General features: G+C 29.0%; 2 protein-coding genes across 8 annotated transcripts; both read right to left on the bottom strand.

Moving 5' to 3' along the window:
• Nucleotides 1–1,846: 1,846 nt before the first annotated feature.
• Nucleotides 1,847–16,533, bottom strand: LOC145975793 (uncharacterized). 7 transcript variants are annotated; one of them, XM_083106505.1, is made up of 12 exons: nucleotides 16,386–16,533; nucleotides 15,973–16,328; nucleotides 8,420–8,603; nucleotides 8,178–8,348; nucleotides 7,633–7,728; nucleotides 7,142–7,231; nucleotides 5,906–5,980; nucleotides 5,225–5,461; nucleotides 4,822–5,042; nucleotides 3,506–3,665; nucleotides 3,025–3,137; nucleotides 1,847–2,828 (listed from the first exon to the last, which is right to left on the bottom strand). In XM_083106505.1, exons 3-12 carry the CDS (start codon nucleotides 8,601–8,603, stop codon nucleotides 2,814–2,816), a joined length of 1,362 nt encoding a protein of 453 aa, XP_082962631.1. In that variant the 5' UTR covers nucleotides 15,973–16,328; nucleotides 16,386–16,533; the 3' UTR covers nucleotides 1,847–2,813. The 7 variants fall into 7 exon arrangements, 6 of the variants coding, with proteins under 6 accessions (XP_082962631.1, XP_082962632.1, XP_082962630.1 ...); XM_083106506.1 differs by lacking the exon at nucleotides 15,973–16,328 and having other exon boundaries at nucleotides 16,386–16,529; XM_083106504.1 differs by lacking the exons at nucleotides 15,973–16,328; nucleotides 16,386–16,533 and adding an exon at nucleotides 9,043–9,182.
• Nucleotides 16,534–16,669: 136 nt separating this feature from the next.
• LOC145975794 (protein transport protein Sec23B-like) lies at nucleotides 16,670–20,193 on the bottom strand. The gene is made up of 6 exons (XM_083106508.1): nucleotides 19,916–20,193; nucleotides 19,004–19,256; nucleotides 18,019–18,230; nucleotides 17,674–17,923; nucleotides 16,936–17,592; nucleotides 16,670–16,839 (listed from the first exon to the last, which is right to left on the bottom strand). Exons 5-6 carry the CDS (start codon nucleotides 16,973–16,975, stop codon nucleotides 16,700–16,702), a joined length of 180 nt encoding a protein of 59 aa, XP_082962634.1. The 5' UTR covers nucleotides 16,976–17,592; nucleotides 17,674–17,923; nucleotides 18,019–18,230; nucleotides 19,004–19,256; nucleotides 19,916–20,193; the 3' UTR covers nucleotides 16,670–16,699.
• Nucleotides 20,194–21,389: the final 1,196 nt, after the last annotated feature.

Raw genomic sequence — 21,389 nt, 5'->3', positions numbered from 1 at the left:
ATAAAGTTAAAAAGAGATTGAAGTATATACCCAGATAGCAAAGTCTGTAGAAAGCATATCATGCCAAGTGTCTGCTATCAACTAATGTTAGCAAAACGGCTACAAATTTGGTACTGAAGCTGTTATTACCAATTAAGTTGACAAATTGATGTCAAAAATCGAACAGAGCATCTGCTCACAGAATCTGACGCAGATTGGTGGCAGAAACCAAGCAGAATCTGCTAATATGACTTGATATCAGATTGTCGGCAAAAATCAAGCAGAATCTGCGTGCGCGCAATTTGACTGCAGATTGACAGCAGAAGTGGAACAGGGTTTGCATGCGTGATCTGATGGCAAATTGGCAACAATCTGCATTTGATTCGATAGTTCCTTCGCTTACCGCTATGTGATGTATTTTCTCGCAATCAAATTTCTGTCAGAAATATATATAAAGTCGCTATTATTAATAAAAGATCAAAAATATAGTAACTATTTCTATCACTTTAATTTCTGATATGTGATACAAGCAGATAAGATTCAGAATATTAAACTGATTGGAATCAATAGGATAAATGGATAATTATTCATTTACTGCCTATTTGAAGCATAAAGGAAGAATTTAATTCTAAATAAATTATATCTTAAGTTTTATAAGTTAAATTTAATTATTTTCACCATTTACTTTATTATTAATTTAATTAAATTGAGTCCTTTACTATGTGAGATATAACTCGATATAACATATTACATATTATATGTTGTATTAGAAGAAAATTGTAATTAACCGATAACTCGCCGATAATAGTCTTATTTAACATCTGTAGTAATTAATTTTATTGTATTTATATTACTTATTTATATGAATGACCAGAAGCTGCAGATTCTGCTCGGGATCTGCTGCCAATCTGCCGTCAGATTACGCGCGCGCAGATCCTGCTCGGTTTCTGCCGACAATTTGACATCAAGTGATGTTAGCAGATCCTGCTCGGTTTTTGCTAATAATCTGCTATCAGATTCTATGAGCAGGTTTTGCTAGCAAATCGTGAGCCTATTGCGGACATAACGGATGCCAATCTGCTAGCAACTTTTGTGGAAATCTGTCGCCAATCTGCTGGCAAATTGCGCGCATTTTGCTTACCGGGTACTTACTTTAATCTTCTTAACTTTAAAACAGTACATGTGTTTTTGAAGCCACGTAAAGATTTGATCGTTATTCATATTTTATTAAAACTTTCCCAGCAAACACAGAATATTGCAGCAATATTGCGGCAATATTACAACATTGCAGCAATGTTGCGGCAATGTTGCTGCAATATTTTTGTTGGGTGGGTTTTGACAATGCCTCTTCAACCTACACTATCCTATGTCTTGAACAACACTGAACAACACGTTTACTAATACACATACATCAGCGTTTCTTCCGCCAAAAATTGAATTCGGCGTAACGATAATAGTGTAAAGAGCGTAAAATAACTAGGCGGAAGCTCAGGGTGCAGTCCCACGTAGAAGAAAAAGCGGAACGGAAAAGCGGAACGGAAAAGAACCCACACAACATTATGTCGTCTTAAAGAAGTCTTAAAGACGTCATGAAATTTCTAAAGACGTCTTAAGAAGTTATCAGAATTACATCTTTATGACGTCTTTAAGACGTCTTATGTCCCGATTTAAGATATCTGTCGGGCATTGTTTTAAGACGTCTCACTCAAGACGTCCCAATCAAGACATAATTAAATGTCTCACTCAGGATGTTATAAAGACGTCTCAGACATTTCAATTAAGACGACTTTTAGACGTGCGTAATTCGGTCGGTAAAATAGCTGCATTGATTTATTGATTTATTCTATAATAAATAATAAAACTCATCTTAAGTTCATTTCTTTATTATATTTTGAATATTTATACATATTTTTATGAACACTATATGCTCCTAATAAATAATTTACGATTACTTTTTAAATTATATCTTATATGATATAGAGAGGAGAATATTACAAGAGAATTATGTATTAAATAAAATACGAATTTAAATGAAGTAATAAAGAATAGAATATGAATGTAAATATATCATAATAAAGAAATACATAAAAATATACTTTAATTTCTAATAGAAATAAACTACTTTAATATTTTTCAAAATGTTTGTGATAAATAAAAAATGATTTTTACTCTATTCATTTATGTGTATAGCATATATATGCTGTGTATATACATACATACTATAATACAAGATTGAAATCTTATGATCTGTACAATCTAAATCATATTATTTTAGTCATTTTTATCAAGGACCTATAGCTTACTATTCTGCTGAATTTACTTCCAAAATTGAATAATTGCTAGCTTAAATCTAATTAAGTTAAACTCTAGTCTAGCTAAAATGATTTAGCTTAAAAGAAAATGGATAGAATTTTTTCTTACAGGATTTCTCTGAGAGCAAAAATTGCAGATCCATAATTTTGCACGATAGTCTACTTGATATAATGGATTTAAAATAGCTCTGCATGTTAAGCCGACGGCACACGGTACGATTTTTCGTACTGGATTTGATAAGATTTAGTAAAATACTAAAAATGCACCAATCAGAATGCAGCATTTCTAATATTTTACTAAATCTTATCAAATCCAGTACGAAAAATTGTACCGTGTGCCGTAGGCTTAAATCTTGTACATAAAACTGGATCATATTGAATTGGCGGAAGATCTACTCGTTCCTTAATTGGTTGATACAAAGTTTTCAATGGTACAACTAGTCTAGTAGCATCAATACGCGATGATGACCAAGCATTCCATTGCGCACATCGTCACAATCTTCATTTTGTTGAATAAAATCTTCATATGTCATAGTGCTGTAAAAAAATATACAAAAGATAATTGAAATAGATAAGTGAAATATGATTTAAGATATACATTTACATATATTAAAAAACATATATTAATTTCAATGTTTTCTCATTTTCAACACTAAAAATGTTATGCAGCAACATTATACAGCCCTATTGTTTTTTAAATAATATCGTATGGAATTTTCAATAATTTACCAACCTTTTTCTCCTTGTTCCTTAAATAGTTGAGGCGATCTCCCGCATGTCGTAACCATTCTTGGATGGTCTTTTTAATATCGTGCATATTACTTTTTTCGTCGTCCGAAACGTATGCTGAAAAACGATTTGTTACATAATTATTAAAATATTTTGTGCTTTAATTCCAATAGTTAGAATAGGGTAGTCATGAAGTAAAGTATAGCTATAAACGTTTGCAACTTTTGGAAAGAATATAAAAATTTTGATCCGTAAAAAATTGGAAAGAGTATAAAGTGTAGAAGAATATTTGAACGAAATTTGAAGTAAGATCTTATTAATAATTCTGAAGAAAAATTTAAAGTTAAAAGTGCACGTTACATCTAAGCATATGTTAGATACTATCTCGAATACTGATGTTCGAATACATTAAAGGTGCAACTATTTTTAAACAATATTACATAAAAAGGAGAAATAAAAATATATCTTAAAGAAATAATAATTACCCATAATAACTGTGACAAAACTTGTGTCCTTAATTGCCGTTGATCCTTTTTGGCCTGTCCATGATAATTTGCGGCACAATTCATCCGATAATGTGTATTTTATAATATTCCTTGTCTTGTGAACGAAAGTGTTTCCTCCAATTTTTGCAATTTTCCTTTTCTATAACAGAATGTTACAAAAATGTTTAATAATATTTTCAATTTAAGCCGCTTGAAGAAAAAGGAAACATGAATTTAATATATTTTAAGAGCTTCTTTCAAAATTACTAAGCGACAAAAGGCAGCAAAAATTGTAATAAAATTTAAAAGAATGTTATATATTACGCTTTAAGTAAATTTAAGTAAATATTTTATACTATATATCTAAATTTGCGCACTAATAACCGCGTGTCTTTTGATTTTTATTTGCCTTTTTACCCCTTAGTAATTTATTATTATGTTGAGCCTATTATTTTCATTATTTTATTTTTCAAAATTGTTTTTATTATATGAATAAATAAATAAATAAATAAATAAATAAATAAATAAATATATATATATATATATATATATATATATATATATATATATATATATATACGGGGTGTGTCAGACCACCCGTATCAGCCGAATATCTCGAAAACCGAGAACGGCAGACAAAAATGTTTCCTATAAAAGTTATAGGGTTTCAAATAATGCACAGTAATATTAGCACGACCTTGAATAGCGTTGTCAAAATCATGTGAAGGTCACCTTCAATTTCTTAAATGGAACCATTTATTTTTCATTGCGTTATTATTCTTGTAGCTTATCTCGAGAGCTTTCCAAAACACTATAATTAAGTTAGTTTTCATTAAGTACTTGCAGAGTTATGAGGCTTGAAATTGTTTCTTAATTTTATATAAACCGTAAAATATCTTATTTTGTACATAAAAGTATTAAGGTGAGGTAATTGTAAAATATTCATTTTTCGATTACTTCACCTTAATACTTTTATGTACAAAATAATGAGAGGAATCAATTGGTGTAAAGAAAACATAGTTATTTTTAAGAAAAAATTGTAATTGTTAATTGCAAATTACATTTTTTTTTTCGAAACAACTATGTGTTTTTTTTACACCAATTATCTTATCTTAATACTTTTATGTACAAAATAATGAGAGGAATTAATTAGTGTGACACCCAGTATATTCAATATCTAGATTTTGTCTTCTACTTTTATCTCTACAAAAGAATTTTTGTTGTTGATTGAATTATGGAAATATACATTTATTTCACATTTAAAAATGGAGAGAAGAAGAAAAAAGAAATGGACGCAAAAACAGAAAAGTACTCACTAATTGTTTCCGAATCTCTCTGTCCTTTTGGAGATCCGTGTCAAATTTGAAAAATTCGTCAACTGTTGATAGCGGAAATTCCGGCAATAATTGGACTTCGTCATTATTATATATTGTATTAGCTGGTCCTGCGTTATTTATTAAATTTATTATTATCTCCAACTGTCTCGTATTCTTTTGTATGAGATTTTTAATAATTTTTTGTTCGGTACGACACGCATCTGTATAAGATAAAAAAGAAAAATATTTATTTCTCTTTATAAGTATCATTAAAATTATCTGTTTAGTTATTTTACACAAGTACATACATACGAAATTAAGTACATATAACATATTGCTATTATAAGTACAATATAACGATATAATTAAGAAGGAAGAATAAAGAATAAAGTTTAATACATACCACAGCATTTTTCCAAATGATTGCCGTTGGCATTGAAAGTTGTCATGTCATCACCGTCAAGCACATTATCAGGGCTAATCATATTGTCACCAATATCATCATCATCATCATTATTATCATCAGGCACATTGTCATTATTAAGCCCATTACCATCATCACGCACATTAGCATTATCGCAAGACACGTAATCACCTACTAAACTTTCGTTCAACCATTCCTCATCAGTAATGTCAACATCTGTAAATATAAAGTCTGTGAGTTCATTTTGTTAGTTATACTGTTCATCACAGTGTTATTAAATTTCATTCATTGTAAACTATTTTATATAATTTTCATTTAACGCAATTTTTTATATTATTTTTTCTAGAATATATTTTACACAAAATTAAAATAATTTGAAAATTTTTTAAGTATATGTAACAGTTTTTGATGTGGACTTAGCACCCTTTTTTAAAAAGATAATTTTTTAATAAACATAATCTAATTTAAATATTGCTATAAGAGTTTGCTTATAAACAAGTGGCTATATACTTCATGAATAGTTTAATTAGATAAGAAATAAATAAATACAATTTATTAACAACAAATCATTAATTGAACTTCACAAAGTATTTAATCACTTCTTTATATAAGCTTCTTTTTTTCCTGAAAAGTAAAAAAACATACCATTATTTTGCTTACCTTTATTAAATTGGCTGCTATTTCTGGGTACTTGCACACAAGAAGTAAGACGCACACTTTTCTTCCTCATATATTCTGCAAAATATAAAATATAATTTATATAGGATTTCATTTTAGCTTTAAGTAATACTTCGCAGCAAGTGTCATCACATAAAGTTCATTGTTATCGTTGCAGTAAGTTTGGAAATGTGTGTGTGTGTGTGTGTGTGATATATATATATATATATATATATATATATATATATACACACACATTTCCCAACTTATACACACACACACACACACACACACACACACACACACACACACACACACATAGATAATCCATATACAGGGTGAGCCATTTTAATTAACGCACGCAATTATTTCGGAAACAAAGCATTTTAGAGAAAAATGTTTCAGACAAAAGTTGTTTGGTTTCGAGGGGGCCATAAGATGGTATCATCGGTTTGACCTTGAAGAGTTATTTGAAGGTCACATGAAGGTCACCTTCAATTTCTTAAATGGAACCTACTATTTGTCATTGCATATTCTCGTAGCTTATCTCGATAGCTTTCCAAAACACTATAATTAAGTACCTTTTCGTTAAGTACTTTTTGAGTTATGAGGCTTGAAATAATTTCTTAATTTTACATAAACCGTAAAATATCTTGTAAAATATTCATTTTTCGATTATCTTACCTTAATACTTTTACGTACAAAATAATGAGAGGAATCAACTGGTGTAAAAAAAGACACATAGTTGTTTTGAAGAAAAAATATGTAATTTGCAATTAACAATTCCATATTTTTTCTTAAAAACAACTATGTGTTTTCTTTACACCAATTGATTCCTCTCATTATTTTGTACATAAAAGTATTAAGGTAAGATAATCGAAAAATGAATATTTTACAAGATATTTTACGGTTTATGTAAAATTAAGAAATTATTTCAAGCCTCATAACTCAAAAAGTACTTAACAAAAAAGTACATAATTATAGTGTTTTGGAAAGCTCTCGAGATAAGCTACAAGAATATGCAATGACAAATAGTAGGTTCCATTTAAGAAATTGAAGGTGACCTTCATGTGACCTTCAAATAACTCTTCAGGGTCAAACCAATGATACCATCTTATGGCCCCCTCGAAACCATAAAACTTTTGTCTGAAACATTTTTCTCTAAAATGCTTTGTTTCCGAAATAATTGCGTGCGTTAATTAAAATGGCTCACCCTGTATATCCTATAATTATGCGTACCATTCAAGTTACTAAGACTGGTAACATTTCCGGATACTTGTGCGCCACTGCAAGAAGGCGTTTGCACGAGGTTCGTTTCTTCTGTAGATCCTACAAAATATTATTAATGTTATTAAACTTTGACTGCGGTCGGGGAAACGTTAGATATGCTTCGGAACATTATTCTATTTTTGTTCTACATTCCACGAAAATAAAGATATATGAATGATTTTTCGAAGCATTCATAACATCTTCCTGACCATAGCCATAGAATACAGTTAACTTAACTTTACTACTTTCGGGAAAAAAAAATTCGTCATATATGGATTTTGTCAATATCTGATCATGTCTTGCCAAATATAGTCGTATATATGATATATATTATCAAATACAGTCATATATGATAACCATATATCATATATGACTCTATTTGGCAAGACATGATCAGATATTGACAAAATCCATTTAGGACAAATTTTTTTCCCGTGAAGAAAAACTGAAACCATAAATACCATTAAATCCTTTGTTTCGAAGATTGCTGACATTATTAGATGGTACGTAATTACAAGGAGGCGTTAACGCATTCTTCTTTTTCTTGCTTAGATATTCTATCAAAGTTAAATACTATTACTTAATTTACTGTTCTTATTAACGATAAAATAATTACAATTAAATAAGTAGAATTATTATTAGAATTATTATCACTATCCAAGAAAAAAATGGGTATAATATAGTCAGATGTAAATATACATAATTATTAGATATGAAGATTTGATAACATATATAATTTTATATAATCATATCCGAAGAATGGCGTGACATGATCACATCTTTATATAATAATATTTGATCATCTATTTTCATATATAAATAGATCTAGTCGAATATGATAATAAAGATATGATCATATCACATCATTTTTCGAATATTATTATGTATGATTATATAAAATTATATATATGTCAAATCTTTTCATATCTAATTATGTATATTTACATCTGACCATATTATACGCATTTTTTTCTTGGGTAACGATTAAATGAATAGAATTAATTACCGGTTTTGCTGTAATTTTCAAGTTCATCATGAAACGGTGGTCTTTTAATTGTTCTTTTTTGTGGTTCCTGTATAATTGAATATCCTTGACTTAGTGCTTGCATTGGTCCTTCATCGGATGTGGATACAGTTTCTGCTCGTTTCTCGGCTTGTATGGCTGTTTCATAAGAATCTATGCAAAATAATTTTGATGTAATTACAAAATTCTTCCAAAATAAAATTACATAGTTTCAGTTTCATTACCATATGGCCCTACAATGCGTCTATACTGTTGAACATCCCAGTCGTCACAGGGAAAAATATTTTTCTGAACAGCTCTTCTGACGTTTATTTCTTTTGGTGGCCATTTGAAGGTTCTTGCCTTAACATTTACCCAAACGTCAGGTACTATGGAGCACCAATCGTCAAAAAATATTACATAATACATCTGAAATTGTTAAATTTTAGTACTGATTAAATGTTGAATATCATTTTCCTCAGTAATGCTAAAAAATATATTACACATATACAAATAAGAGCTCCTGCCCACAGAACGCGGAAGCGCTTGCCGCGCGGGAAAAAGTTACGCGGTAGCTAATAAACGCTAGGACAACAATACGTTGATTGATTACTGCGTCACTTTTTGCCGCGTGGCAAGCGTTTCCGCGTCCTGTGGGCAGAAGCTCTAAGTGTATCAAAAAGTGATGGCAATAAAATTGGCGTTATTTTTGGCATATAAGAGAAAATATCCAAAAAAAATATTTTTCACGTTACAGTCGTTAGAAAAAGGAAGATTAAAATCGAAGATTTTTGATAACTTTTAACATTTATCTGCATAAAAATAAATGTAGTACTATATGCATATAAATAAAGGTAACACTACTCACTGTTTTTACAAATGTAAAAGAGGCATTATATAATACATGTGATTGAAAAATATTTTTACAGCTTTAGCATCAATTTGCGTTGCTGATACTACTTCCACACTTGTTTGCCGCGTTGCTGTATGAATATTCATGTCTTGGGAATTACAAGAATACATTGCAATGGACTGAAGATCACAAAATTTTTTTCCAACAACAATAGGTATGTTATCTTTGTAGCCGATATATTCGATGCAAAACACTGATCCATCCTTTAAATAACAGCAATTATCTGCAGAATTCGTCGTCAGCAAATATTTTGCAAATTTCATACTTTTGTGTGAATTTACACATCCTAAGGGCATATTTCTTCCATCTGGATGTAGAAGTAGCGGTATATTTATTACGTTGCTATTATTAAAATTACTTTCACATTTAGTTATTGCGCGTTCATTAATTCTGTTGTTCAATTGTGACAATGGTTTTTCTGATTTGCGTAACATTTTCTTGAGTTCTTTCATAAAATTCTCGAAAGGAAAAGCGCAGAATGTATTTAAAGATCCATATCTCTTTACATCTTCACACAAATGTATTAAATTATGTATATTATAAACAATAGTGTCTTTTCCGTATAATACTTTAAATGTTCTGACAAAATATTTCAACAAATCAGTAGCATATTCATTGTTACGTAAACAATCTTCAGGATGGCATAATATACGTATAGCAATATGTAGAGCACAGAAATGTTTGTAATAATCAGCGTCCAAATATTTCTGTAAAACAATAGGTCCCAAATAAAGAAGGAATAATCGAAATTCTGTTGCCTTCCACCTATCTAATTCGTTAAGTCCTCGTGGGCGACGAGCAAATTCAATTGGTATGAATTTACGCAAATTTAAAATGTCTTTGGATAATGCTTCTATCTGTGCCGCACGTAATCGCGATTTATGGGGCCCCTTCATCAATAGAAGCAGCATCTTCTTCATTACTCCTAAGCAAATTACATGCATATAATCCAAGGGGAAACTGTTAATTATGTCTATAGGCAAGTATTCGAATGGTGATACTGTAACGTGATGTTCTTCATTTTCTCTATTGCGGAAATTATTGTTTGTACGTAATCGTGCATTTTCTTGCAGAAAAACCATCTTATGGTTATAATATTCTCCTTCACAAAAACATTTAGTGCAACCAAAATAACCATTATGTCCTTTAACACCCGTTACAAAGGATTTGGCAGGAGCATCGCAAATAATAGCTCTGATTATTACTTGATACTTTTTTTCTTTGAATGAAAATCCTTCATTGTGCAGATGTAGATATTCTTCACAAAATTCTTCTAACAACTCGTGCGCATTCGTAGGCTTCTTATAACCGTGATATGCTCCAATTAAAAAGGGTTCTGTAGATTGATTGTTATTATATATTTGCCCAAGTATGGGCCATAATTGACTTGCTGAGCTTTTAGCAAGAGGTAAGCCATCAATGTTAACGTTAATTTTTATCAAATCATTGGTACTTTCATAATGTTCTAAGCGCTCCCGTAATGCTCTTTCCAGACCATAGTGGAAATAATGACCACTCGCGCATTCACGAATAATCGTTTCTGTGGGTGTGTGTAAAAAGGTTCTCGCATCGCTAGGCAAATTTTGGAGACCTTCTTCTCGAAGAATCCGCAATAAACTTGTTACAGATGTGTGTGGAACATTATATTCTATAGCCCAAGTACGTAAGCGTTGTTGTAAAGTGTTTTTTTCTTTGTCTGTTGCAATACATGTTGAAAAAAAATCATGCATATTTTCAATGTTCTCGGAATCATGTAATTGCTCGTGTACTACATCTACTGATTGCAAAGGAGATTTATTTGTATCAAAATTCTCATTTTCGAAGCATTCTATATGAACAGAATTGTGTTTAGCAATAACATTGTCTTGCCAATTTTTCGTTATCGAAATGGCAGTAACATTTCTCTTTCGTTCTTGTGATAACAATCGTCTGTTTTGTTGTCTTCGAGATAAATCTCTGAATTTCTTATACTTCGGCATTACCTTCAATTTCTTAAATGGAACCAAAAAGGGGGTGCAATTTAAAAAAATTGAAGTGACCTTCACGTGACCTTCAAATGACTGTCCAAGGTCAAACCAATGGTAACATCTTATGGCCCCCTCGAAACTATATAACTTTTGTCTGAAACGAATTTTTGTCTGAAACGAATTTTTCTGTAAAACGTCCCACACAGCAAAATATATCATAGAGAGATCTAAGAGATATCTAAATATCAGAATATCTGATTTAAATAATGCTACTCAGATATGACTGGGATATCTATAAGATATCTTCCAGATTGCAAAAATGTATGATTTTTTCAACTGAGATATGATATCTGATCTTGCAACAAATCAGATAGAAAAGATTATATTTTCGTAAAAATATTATTAGAATATTTTGATAATTAAGATATCAGATATTCTGATATCTTAATTATCAAAATATTCTAATTAGTTCGAATACCTTATTTTTATTAAAACCTATAAATCTTATTCTCAGTATTAAATCACATATGAGACGCGGTAAAACAACTACTAATGTGATGTTTGGAAATGCTGCTAGTGTGTTAGTAGGTGATTTTATATTTAAACGTAATACTTTGTTAGACGAATATTGGTGTGATATTTTAGATGAACAAGGAAGTTAATGCAATACGATAATCATTTGTTAGTGATTTTTTTATTTGGATTATTCAAAAAAATTACTTAATATTTTTGCTTTATTAGGATATTCAGGATACATACGATTAATCACACAAGACGAATACCCTGTTTTGCATGTTAACTGAGTGGTTTAGATCCGAGTACTAATTGTTTTTATTTAGAATATAACTACTCTGGGGTCTACCGGAGTAGTAGCAGCATAATCAAAATATATTGGTAACTTCATCTAACTAGTATTCCAATTTTTATCGCTGTAATTACATAAAATTTTTTGATTCATATAGTCGTTATTAGAATTTTAAAAGAACTAAGTTTTTAGTTGTTTATCATAATTTATTAATCACAATTAATACGAGTATGGAACGATACTGCATATCAATTTAGATAAAATAATGGAACGTACAATATACTAAAGTCTCATATTGTAATTAATGGAATTACTCAAAATTAATTGTGATTAATAAATTATGATAAACAACTAAAAACTTAGTTCTTTTAAAATTCTAATAACGACTATATGAATCAAAAAATTTTATGTAATTACAGCGATAAAAATTGGAATACTAGTTAGATGAAGTTACCAATATATTTTGATTATGCTGCTACTACTCCGGTAGACCCCAGAGTAGTTATATTCTAAATAAAAACAATTAGTACTCGGATCTAAACCACTCAGTTAACATGCAAAACAGGGTATTCGTCTTGTGTGATTAATCGTATGTATCCTGAATATCCTAATAAAGCAAAAATATTAAGTAATTTTTTTGAATAATCCAAATAAAAAAATCACTAACAAATGATTATCGTATTGCATTAACTTCCTTGTTCATCTAAAATATCACACCAATATTCGTCTAACAAAGTATTACGTTTAAATATAAAATCACCTACTAACACACTAGCAGCATTTCCAAACATCACATTAGTAGTTGTTTTACCGCGTCTCATATGTGATTTAATACTGAGAATAAGATTTATAGGTTTTAATAAAAATAAGGTGTCATCATTATAACGTAAGTTTTTAATATGTTTTTCAGCTTCATTTTTCGCTTCTTAGCTGTAAACAACTCGTGAATATGCAAATCCTCCCAAAGGAAAATTAGAACTAATCAACTGCATTAAAGATAACAATGAATTTTCACTCTGGACCAATTTTGTTTAAGTCATCCGTAAACAGTCGTAGTTTATCCAATTAATAACATGAAAACTCTTAAAAAATTAATGTGTTGTAACCAGTATATGATTACATATGTAAATATTTAGTTACAAGGAGAATTATTTCAAAAAAGAGAATTTAATTACGCAATGCGTAAAATAATGAAATTAGCTAATTCGTATCAATTCATAATAAGCGCCTCGTGATAACGCTATGACATGAGATATTAATTTAGTGGAATTACAATAATTTAGGAGGCATAAACTGAAATAATTGATTAAATAAGTATTGTTAATCAAAATTTCTATTTTTTAGATGCCAACATCCCTTTTTATCTATTAATAAAAGAAACCAGTATTCCTGTAGTAATAGCAGAAGACCCACAAACACTAATATTAATGAAACAAATGATTCATGAATTATTATTTCTAATTTACTCCATTAATATAATACAAAAATTTTGCATTATTTTATTAGCAAAGAAACGGCAATAAGAATTAGGCTATTAACTATCAATTGTTATTATTATTTAAATTTTAAATTTAATTTATTATGATCATGATTTTAATTTAATTACAAATTCATCTTAATGACGTAATCCTAAATTTTTTTACCGGGAATTTAGTAAATGATGATTTTCTACCTTAGTAGACGAAATAGATAAAATTTCTAGGAAATCAGAAAATCCTTCTAGTTTTAAATAAAATATTTAGGAAAGATATTTACTGTATAAATTAATAATAATCTTTATTTTATTTATATTAATAATTATTATTATATACAATATTTGATAATCTAAAGACAAATTTTATTTTGGACGAAGTGTAGGAAACAAAATTACATCACGAATAGTATGTTTGATATTAATAATAATTTTTAAATAATACAAATACCGCTACGAATATAACTAGAAAATAACTCCTCCAATTAAAATAAGATATTAATCCTAGAGGAGCTCCAGTTACAATTAATTCATCAAAATTTTGATATTGGAATAAATATTAAGTAAAGTTGGATGATTGCGAATTTTTTTATACATAAGAGGTTCTTAATATTTTTATATTCCTACAAAATAAAAATTATCAGCTTTAAAATTTAAATATTGCTCGATTTGACCAACAAAAACATTCCATTTTTGAAAAACTAATCGAAAAACAACTTTCTTTTTTTTGGCGCCCAGAAGAAATTATATTCTTATCTTGGGCACAATGTACTACACGTATGGGCAAAAAAATAATACAATGAATTAATTAACCAAATATTACAATCATCGTTCCTTGAATCTTTATTTAAAATAAATTCATCATCTTAGATATGTACACATTGAGCATAAACCAAAGTTAGTATTACGTCAATTAAAATTGCTTATGTTATTGATGTTGCCAGCATCAATAACTATCCTGAGAAAACAAAAAATATGCATAATTTGAGAAATATTAGCACGAGATCTTCGTTTATCTATAATTGCCCAACACTAAAAAATTAAGTTGTGATAGCACTCATTTTTTTATAAAAAATGAGTGCTATCACAACTTAATTTTTTAAAATAAAAATATATTCGTTTTTATGTAAGTTTCGCTTGCTCTTTTGCATTTGCTGAACGAAAACTCATGGAAGGTAATGCAAAAATCATACGATTTATAGCCCGTGATGAGGCCTTACATTTAAACTCTACTCAACATGTTGAAGATATTGTTGATATAAATCTTTGGGCTTGGAGTAATAATATTTCTGGAATTTTTGATTGCGGTATTGGTAAAAAAATTTTTTTATAAAAAAGTTAATATTTTAAATAATAAAATATTAAATGCGGCACGAGCTAATTTAAGTCCTGTACTAATTACTGGATTGCATGTAGTTATTTCTGGGCATAAAGAAGCAGTAATTACAAATTCATCTTAATGACGTAATCCTAAATTTTTTATTAAATTAGTATAACGTAAAACATGATTTTCCTTTTATTAATAAATTAGTCAAAACATCTGGAAAATCTAAATGTTTTTGGAAAGAAAAAGAAATTATAATTTATCTCTTAAGTTATATTTATCTATTAACACTAGTATTTTATCTGAATTTTATCAAATCGAGCGTTAGCATACTTTGTGTAATTTTGCAAAAAAATTATTACTGCTCGTTGTTGGAAACAATTAGGGGGTATTATATTTTTAGTAAAATTTTTAAATATAAATATTTTAAAAATTAACGTCGTTGATAATGTTTAATTTTTTTATTCATTAATAGCATTTTAACTGTTTTTCGACATAATTTTGAAATTTCACGTTCTCTAAATATTTTAAAAAAAAATACCGATTATGAAATAATAGGACCAACTTTAACCGGTATTTAATTTAGTTTTTTTTACATAACACCATACATCTTAAATAATAATAAACCGTGATTTTTAGTCCAATTTAATTGTTGATGTTTATTTTTAATTAGCATAACCTGTATTTGAAATACGAATGCATATATCAGACATAAAGCTTCGTATGCCCTTCTAATTGCAAATCAAGAATTATTTGATTATTTGCCATCAATCAATCCTCGCTATTGGAATATTACGTATTCTGATATATAAATCCTTTTATTATAAATCCCTAATCACTTAAAAAAGTAAACATAACAATAATTGAATGCAGTTGTAATCGGAGCGTCATATCTATATATTATTAGGAAATAAACAATGATTTCTCAAGAAACATCAATCATGATCATTTCTTATATAATAATATTTACAGGCATAATGATTATTATACCGTTAGGTTTATTTCCTTGCTTTTTTTCTGGATTTTTAACTTATGAAATTATAGATATTTTGATAATTAAGATATCAGATATTCTGAAGATATTCAAGATATATCAGATATCAAGATATCTCAAATACAACAAAAATTTATTGACGAAATGATATCTGATTTACGTCTGAGATATAGATTGCTGTGTGGGGTATTATTTGAGAAATATTTGAGGTTATTTAAAATGGGACACCTTGTATATAGAACGACCACCATTTTCAATTTTCATACACCGATTGTTTCGAAACTTTATCAATACTAAAATCTATCTATTCGTAGTTTACGTTACCTTTATTTCTTCGAATCGAAAGATTTTCTTCAGCTTGCACAACCACAATCACAATCGCACTCGATGAAAGATGGGAACAAAGGAGCATCTCAGATAAAGTTTTCATTTATCTTATGATAGCAGTCATTTGTCATAAGTTGCTAGTGTATTCGCAATATATACTGTGTCCATTTTGTGTGCAACATTCAATTTAATTTCAAATAACTGCATTATTGCATATTTGCAATACATGCACTAGCAACTTATGACAAATGCTGCTATCATAAGATAAATGAAAACTTTATCTGAGATGCTCCTTTCTTCTTTCAGTTAAAAAGAATGTCAAAAAATATATATTGATATATGAAATATGAGACCTAAAAGAATCAATAAGTTTTAAATATATCATGTGTTTTATACAAATAACAACTTACCTATAAAAACTAGTTTTATTTGGGGAATTATTGAATACTTGAATACGTGATCTGCGTAAATGATACATAAATTGTGGATACAAGGAAAAATTTTCTGCCAATCTAAAGCTAGTTGGATCATCTTTTGCATATTCTCCGAATTTTTGATACTGCAATAATAAGATTTTACACCTCAAAATAGATACAATATATATTTATGTGTAAATCTATATGTATAAATATATAAAGTTTAAGCTTTATATTAAGTGTAATTGGGCACAATTTTAATGATAGAAACTACTAACAAGTCTAATCAGAATATGATCAACCCATCTTCAAACATTTGGACCATCATCACTTTCTGCTCGAAATACAGTTAAACGTGATATAAAAACAGCTGTTGCTTCCTCAAATTCTATGCTTACATGATGCAAAGATGATGATTCATCTGCCCAACTGATAATTAAAGATATTCCTATAACATCATAAATATTTATGATATTATATTATTATTTATGATATTATAAATATTTATGATATACATATAATGTATAATAAAAAATATATTTACTTTCTTGCAATAGTAGTAACTCTAATTCGCCTTTGTCCATTACTATGTTAATATTGGATAATGAATTGAATACAGCCTCTTCCACTTTGCGGAATTGGGGCTGTATGTTAATTTGCAACTTCAAAGAATAATGCTGTTGTTGTAGATGGTGTCAATGAACAAAATTTCCACTGACAAGTAAGCCTACTTCTTGTAGTACTCCAACACTTGATCCTTTCTCCCACTGACATACAAAAGATCCAATTGCTCCAGGAACTTTAATTTTCTGAGATGTTTTTACTTCTAAGATTGCATTGAATGCTATTTTCAAATCACCCTTGGCATCTGTAGCAAATATTCGTTGAAAAGTTTGTTTGAATAATGAAGAATTAAATGAATCCCCCATCATCATATGACCACCAGTAGAGTTGCAATATTGTCGCCTTTCTAATAAACCAGTTTGGTGTCAAGAGCACAAAAATAAATATCTATTATAAATATCTATTATGGCCATTAGTTGCAGCACGTGATGCAAGTGTATCATAATGCTTAATTGCCTTTTTATGCTTAGCATTATCTTTTTGAATATCATGATGTGATCTGATTGGTTGTCATAAATCATCAGTTACAACTTGGCCAGGTCCTTGAGAACATGGTCCGCCAACAAATAGCATAATCCTTAAATACATTGATAGCATTATATGTAGGATTACAATGAAAAACATAACATATATACATCATATTACAACATATAAATACCTAGCATCAGTATTTGCATAACTAGCTTCTAAGAGACCCGTGGCGACTGCTAATGCCACACTTGTAGATCGCAATGAACGTTTCTCTGGCCCAACAGACCATGGATCACGTTACAGTTCTCCTAAAAGATCTGTCGAACTGTCTCATATCACACTTATGTACTGGTTACAAAAAGCGATTAGCAGCTGGCAATAGATACGCACCAGGTCCTCTTGATTTGGATTTTGTCCAGGAATTAGTCTACCTATACCTATCAAAATGTAATGTGAATAAAATGCAATAAAGTAATCATGAAGAACAATGACTAATATAGTAAATATAACTTGGGACTTATTCTATTCGTACCTAACATATCTTGAACTTTTGGTTGAAGATCCTTTGTGCTTCTAATTCATGAACTTGAATCATTTTGCCAAATGTGATAAGACCAATAAGAGCATTGAGTGAAAGCAGAGACAATGACATTTGTAATGAATCTTTAAGTGCCTCTAATTCTTCATCATCCAGACATATGTATCCGCAAAAAGTAAAAATATTAATGGCAAACATTGGGCACGCTAAATAATACATATAAATACATACAATTGGACTGAGATAGAATAATATTTAAAGTAATATATAAGTAACATATATATATATATATATATATATATATATATATATATCATAAATTTATATATAATAAAAACTATAATAAATTATGTAATGTCAATAAATGATAATAAAAAAAATGTTCGAAAAGAATCAAATCTTAAAAAAAGTAAAATCAAAAATATTTGTTTCATAATATAACTATTCAACATATATAACACATATATAACACTATTATTCAAATAAATGCATACATTTTGATCATTTAAATATATTTCCCTTTTGTTTCTTATTTCGAAGAATTTCCTCATAAATTCTTTTTGCAAAGTTTTTTTCTCATAATTATTAATATAACTCACAATATGTGTATTATAATGTAACTTAAAAAAAATAATATATAATGATAACACAAATTTAGAATTTATTGAAATATAAAAATACCTTTACAATATTTTTATGAATACTATATGCTCCTAATAAATAATTTGATTTTTTAAATTATCTTATATGATATAGACAGAAAATTACAAGAGAATTATGCATTAAATAAAATACGAATTTAAATGAAGTATAAAGAATAATAAAGAATATGAATGTAAATACATCGTAATAAAGAAACACATTAAAATATACTTTAATTTCTAATAGAAATAAACTACTTTAATATTTTTCAAAATGTTTCTTGTGATAAATAAAAAATGATTTTTGTTCTATTCATTTATAATATCTTATTACTTACCACGATAGTCTACTTGATATAATGGATTTAAAATAGCTCTGCATGTAGATCTTGTACATAAAACTGGATCATATTGAATTGGCGGAAGATCTACTTGTTCCTTAATTGGTTGAGACAAAGTTTTCAATAGTACAACTAGTCTAGTAGTATCAATACGCGATGATGGCCAAGCATTCCATTTATGGAACGCACACCGTCACAATCTTGTTGAATAAAATTTTGTTGAATAAAATCTTCATATGTTGTCATAATGCTGCAAAAAAAATATACAAAAGATAATTAATATATTTTTTTACAATATAGAGTTTAATTTTTTTACACATACATACATATACATATATATATATATATAACGTAGCATAAAGTTGTAAGCGAAATGAACCAAATCCATTTCCTACTATGGCCATGTTCCAAAATTCACTGCCAGCGATGAAAATATATAATATACGTAACGTGAACTAAAGATTTTCAGCGCTGATAGTGAATTTTGGAACACGCCCTAAGCCCATTCTACAATGGCAATAACAAGGCTGTAGGAGTAAAGAATAAACTGTTTCTAATGAAGTAAAGACAAGAAGTAACGAAATAGAAATTCTCATTAGTACTCTAAGGTAATAGTAGTACAAAATGAGAATTGTCTATTTCATTACTTCTTCTTCTTTACTTCACTAAAAACGATTTAATCTCTACTCCTACAGTCTTGTTACTGCCATTGTAGAATGGGCTCTATGTATGTTCTACGGCGGACGCGCAATAAGAATTAAGAACGCAGAATTCTTCCGTGACTGCGTATGCGAGACCACCGTAGAACGCACGAAATCCATAGGAAATGGATTTGGTTATTTCGCTTACATCTTACAACCTTATGCTATGGCCATTGCAGACCCGGCTTTAAATATCATTAATTCTTACCTGTGCAAAGCACTGCTCAACTTTGGTAAATGGAATAATTTATTTTCCAACTCGATCCCGTCTAATGCCTGGCTGGCCTGGCACCGCGGCCATCTTAAAAATGGCGTCTTAAAGTAAATGTTCTTAAAAACATCAGAAAGACGTCTATTGGTCAGGTCTTAAAGACGTCATAAGAAAGGCATGTTTAAGACGTTTAAAAAAATACGTCTTAAATTGAATGTCTTACAGACGTTAGAAAGACGTCTATTGGTCAGGTCTTAAAGGCGTCATAAGAAAGGCATGTTTAAGACGTTTAAAAAAATACGTCTTAAATTGAATGTCTTAAAAACATCAGAAAGACGTCAATTGGTCAAGTCTTAAAGGCGTCATAAGAAAGGCATCTTTAAGACGTTTAAAAAAATACGTCTTAAATTGAATGTCTTAAAAACATCAGAAAGACGTCAATTGGACAAGTCTTAAAGGCGTCATAAGAAAGACATGTTTAAGACGTCTTCAAGACATGCATGTTGTGTGGGAAGTATAGTGGGGGTAACCAATCAGAATGTTTCTCCAAAAGACATCATACCTAGCGTTCTCGTATGTATGTACATACCTAGCATATCTAGTCTTTCTTATTCATAAATAAAATTTATAAATTTATTTTTATATAAAATAATAATGTCATCGGTAAATTTTTTTATTATAATATAAAATATGTGTGTGTGTGTGTTTTATTTTCAGATATATATATTAAATTTTGTAACAATTTATTACACTTAACATTAAATTAGGTGAATATATTATTCTGAATAAAATATTTGTTACAATATAAAATGTAATTTTATCATTGTTTCATATAAATAGTTTAGTTTAATTTTATATTTTCACAAAATATAAAAACATAACAAAATTACACTAAAATAATATATTTCTCTTGTTAAATTTATATTATTATAAAGTTCTTTATTCCATTCCGCTTTTATATGCCTGGCTTCCCCATGGAATATATTTTACGCAAAAACGGAAAAAATTCTAACTTAAAATTTACAATAATTCTGAATTAGCTTTGTTTTTTCGTAAATTATATTCCATTGGAATTTTCCATTTATTATAAAAAGATATTTTTTTATAAAATTGATTATTTTTGTTAACTATAATTCATAAAAAATAATTTTTTACTCTTACTTATTTCCGCTTTTTCCGGTACATGGGGAACCCGGTTATTTAAAATCGGAACAGATATGTCTTTTGGAGAAACGTTCTGATTGGTTACCTCCACTATACTTCTTTTCCGTTCCGCTTTTCCGTTCTGCTTTTTCTTCTACGTGGAACTGCACCCTCAGGGTACTGTCACATGCAGCGTAACTTGCGTAAGCGTAACTTGCGCCGACCAATCACATTGTTTCATTTAAGTACCAGCTTTCGCCTAGTTATTTTATACTCTTTACGCTATTATCGTTAAGGTAGGGTCCCATGGAGCGTATTACGATACGCG

Source organism: Camponotus vicinus, unplaced genomic scaffold (assembly GCF_025532165.1).
Source record: "Camponotus vicinus isolate PSW18456_S1 unplaced genomic scaffold, iyCamVici1.0 SCAF_8, whole genome shotgun sequence".
Classification (NCBI taxonomy): domain Eukaryota; kingdom Metazoa; phylum Arthropoda; class Insecta; order Hymenoptera; family Formicidae; genus Camponotus; species Camponotus vicinus.
This window is presented reverse-complemented; position numbering and strand designations above follow the sequence as displayed.

Bases quoted from the DNA above. Each gene is read 5' to 3' on its own strand.
- LOC145975793 (XM_083106502.1), bottom strand. From the start codon at position 11,273: ATGATATATTTTGCTGTGTGGGACGTTTTACAGAAAAATTCGTTTCAG.
- LOC145975794 (XM_083106508.1), bottom strand. From the start codon at position 16,975: ATGGACAAAGGCGAATTAGAGTTACTACTATTGCAAGAAA. The intron at 16,840-16,935 runs GTAAATATATTT...ATGATGTTATAG, and splicing joins GTTACTACTATTGCAAGAAA to GAATATCTTTAATTATCAGT.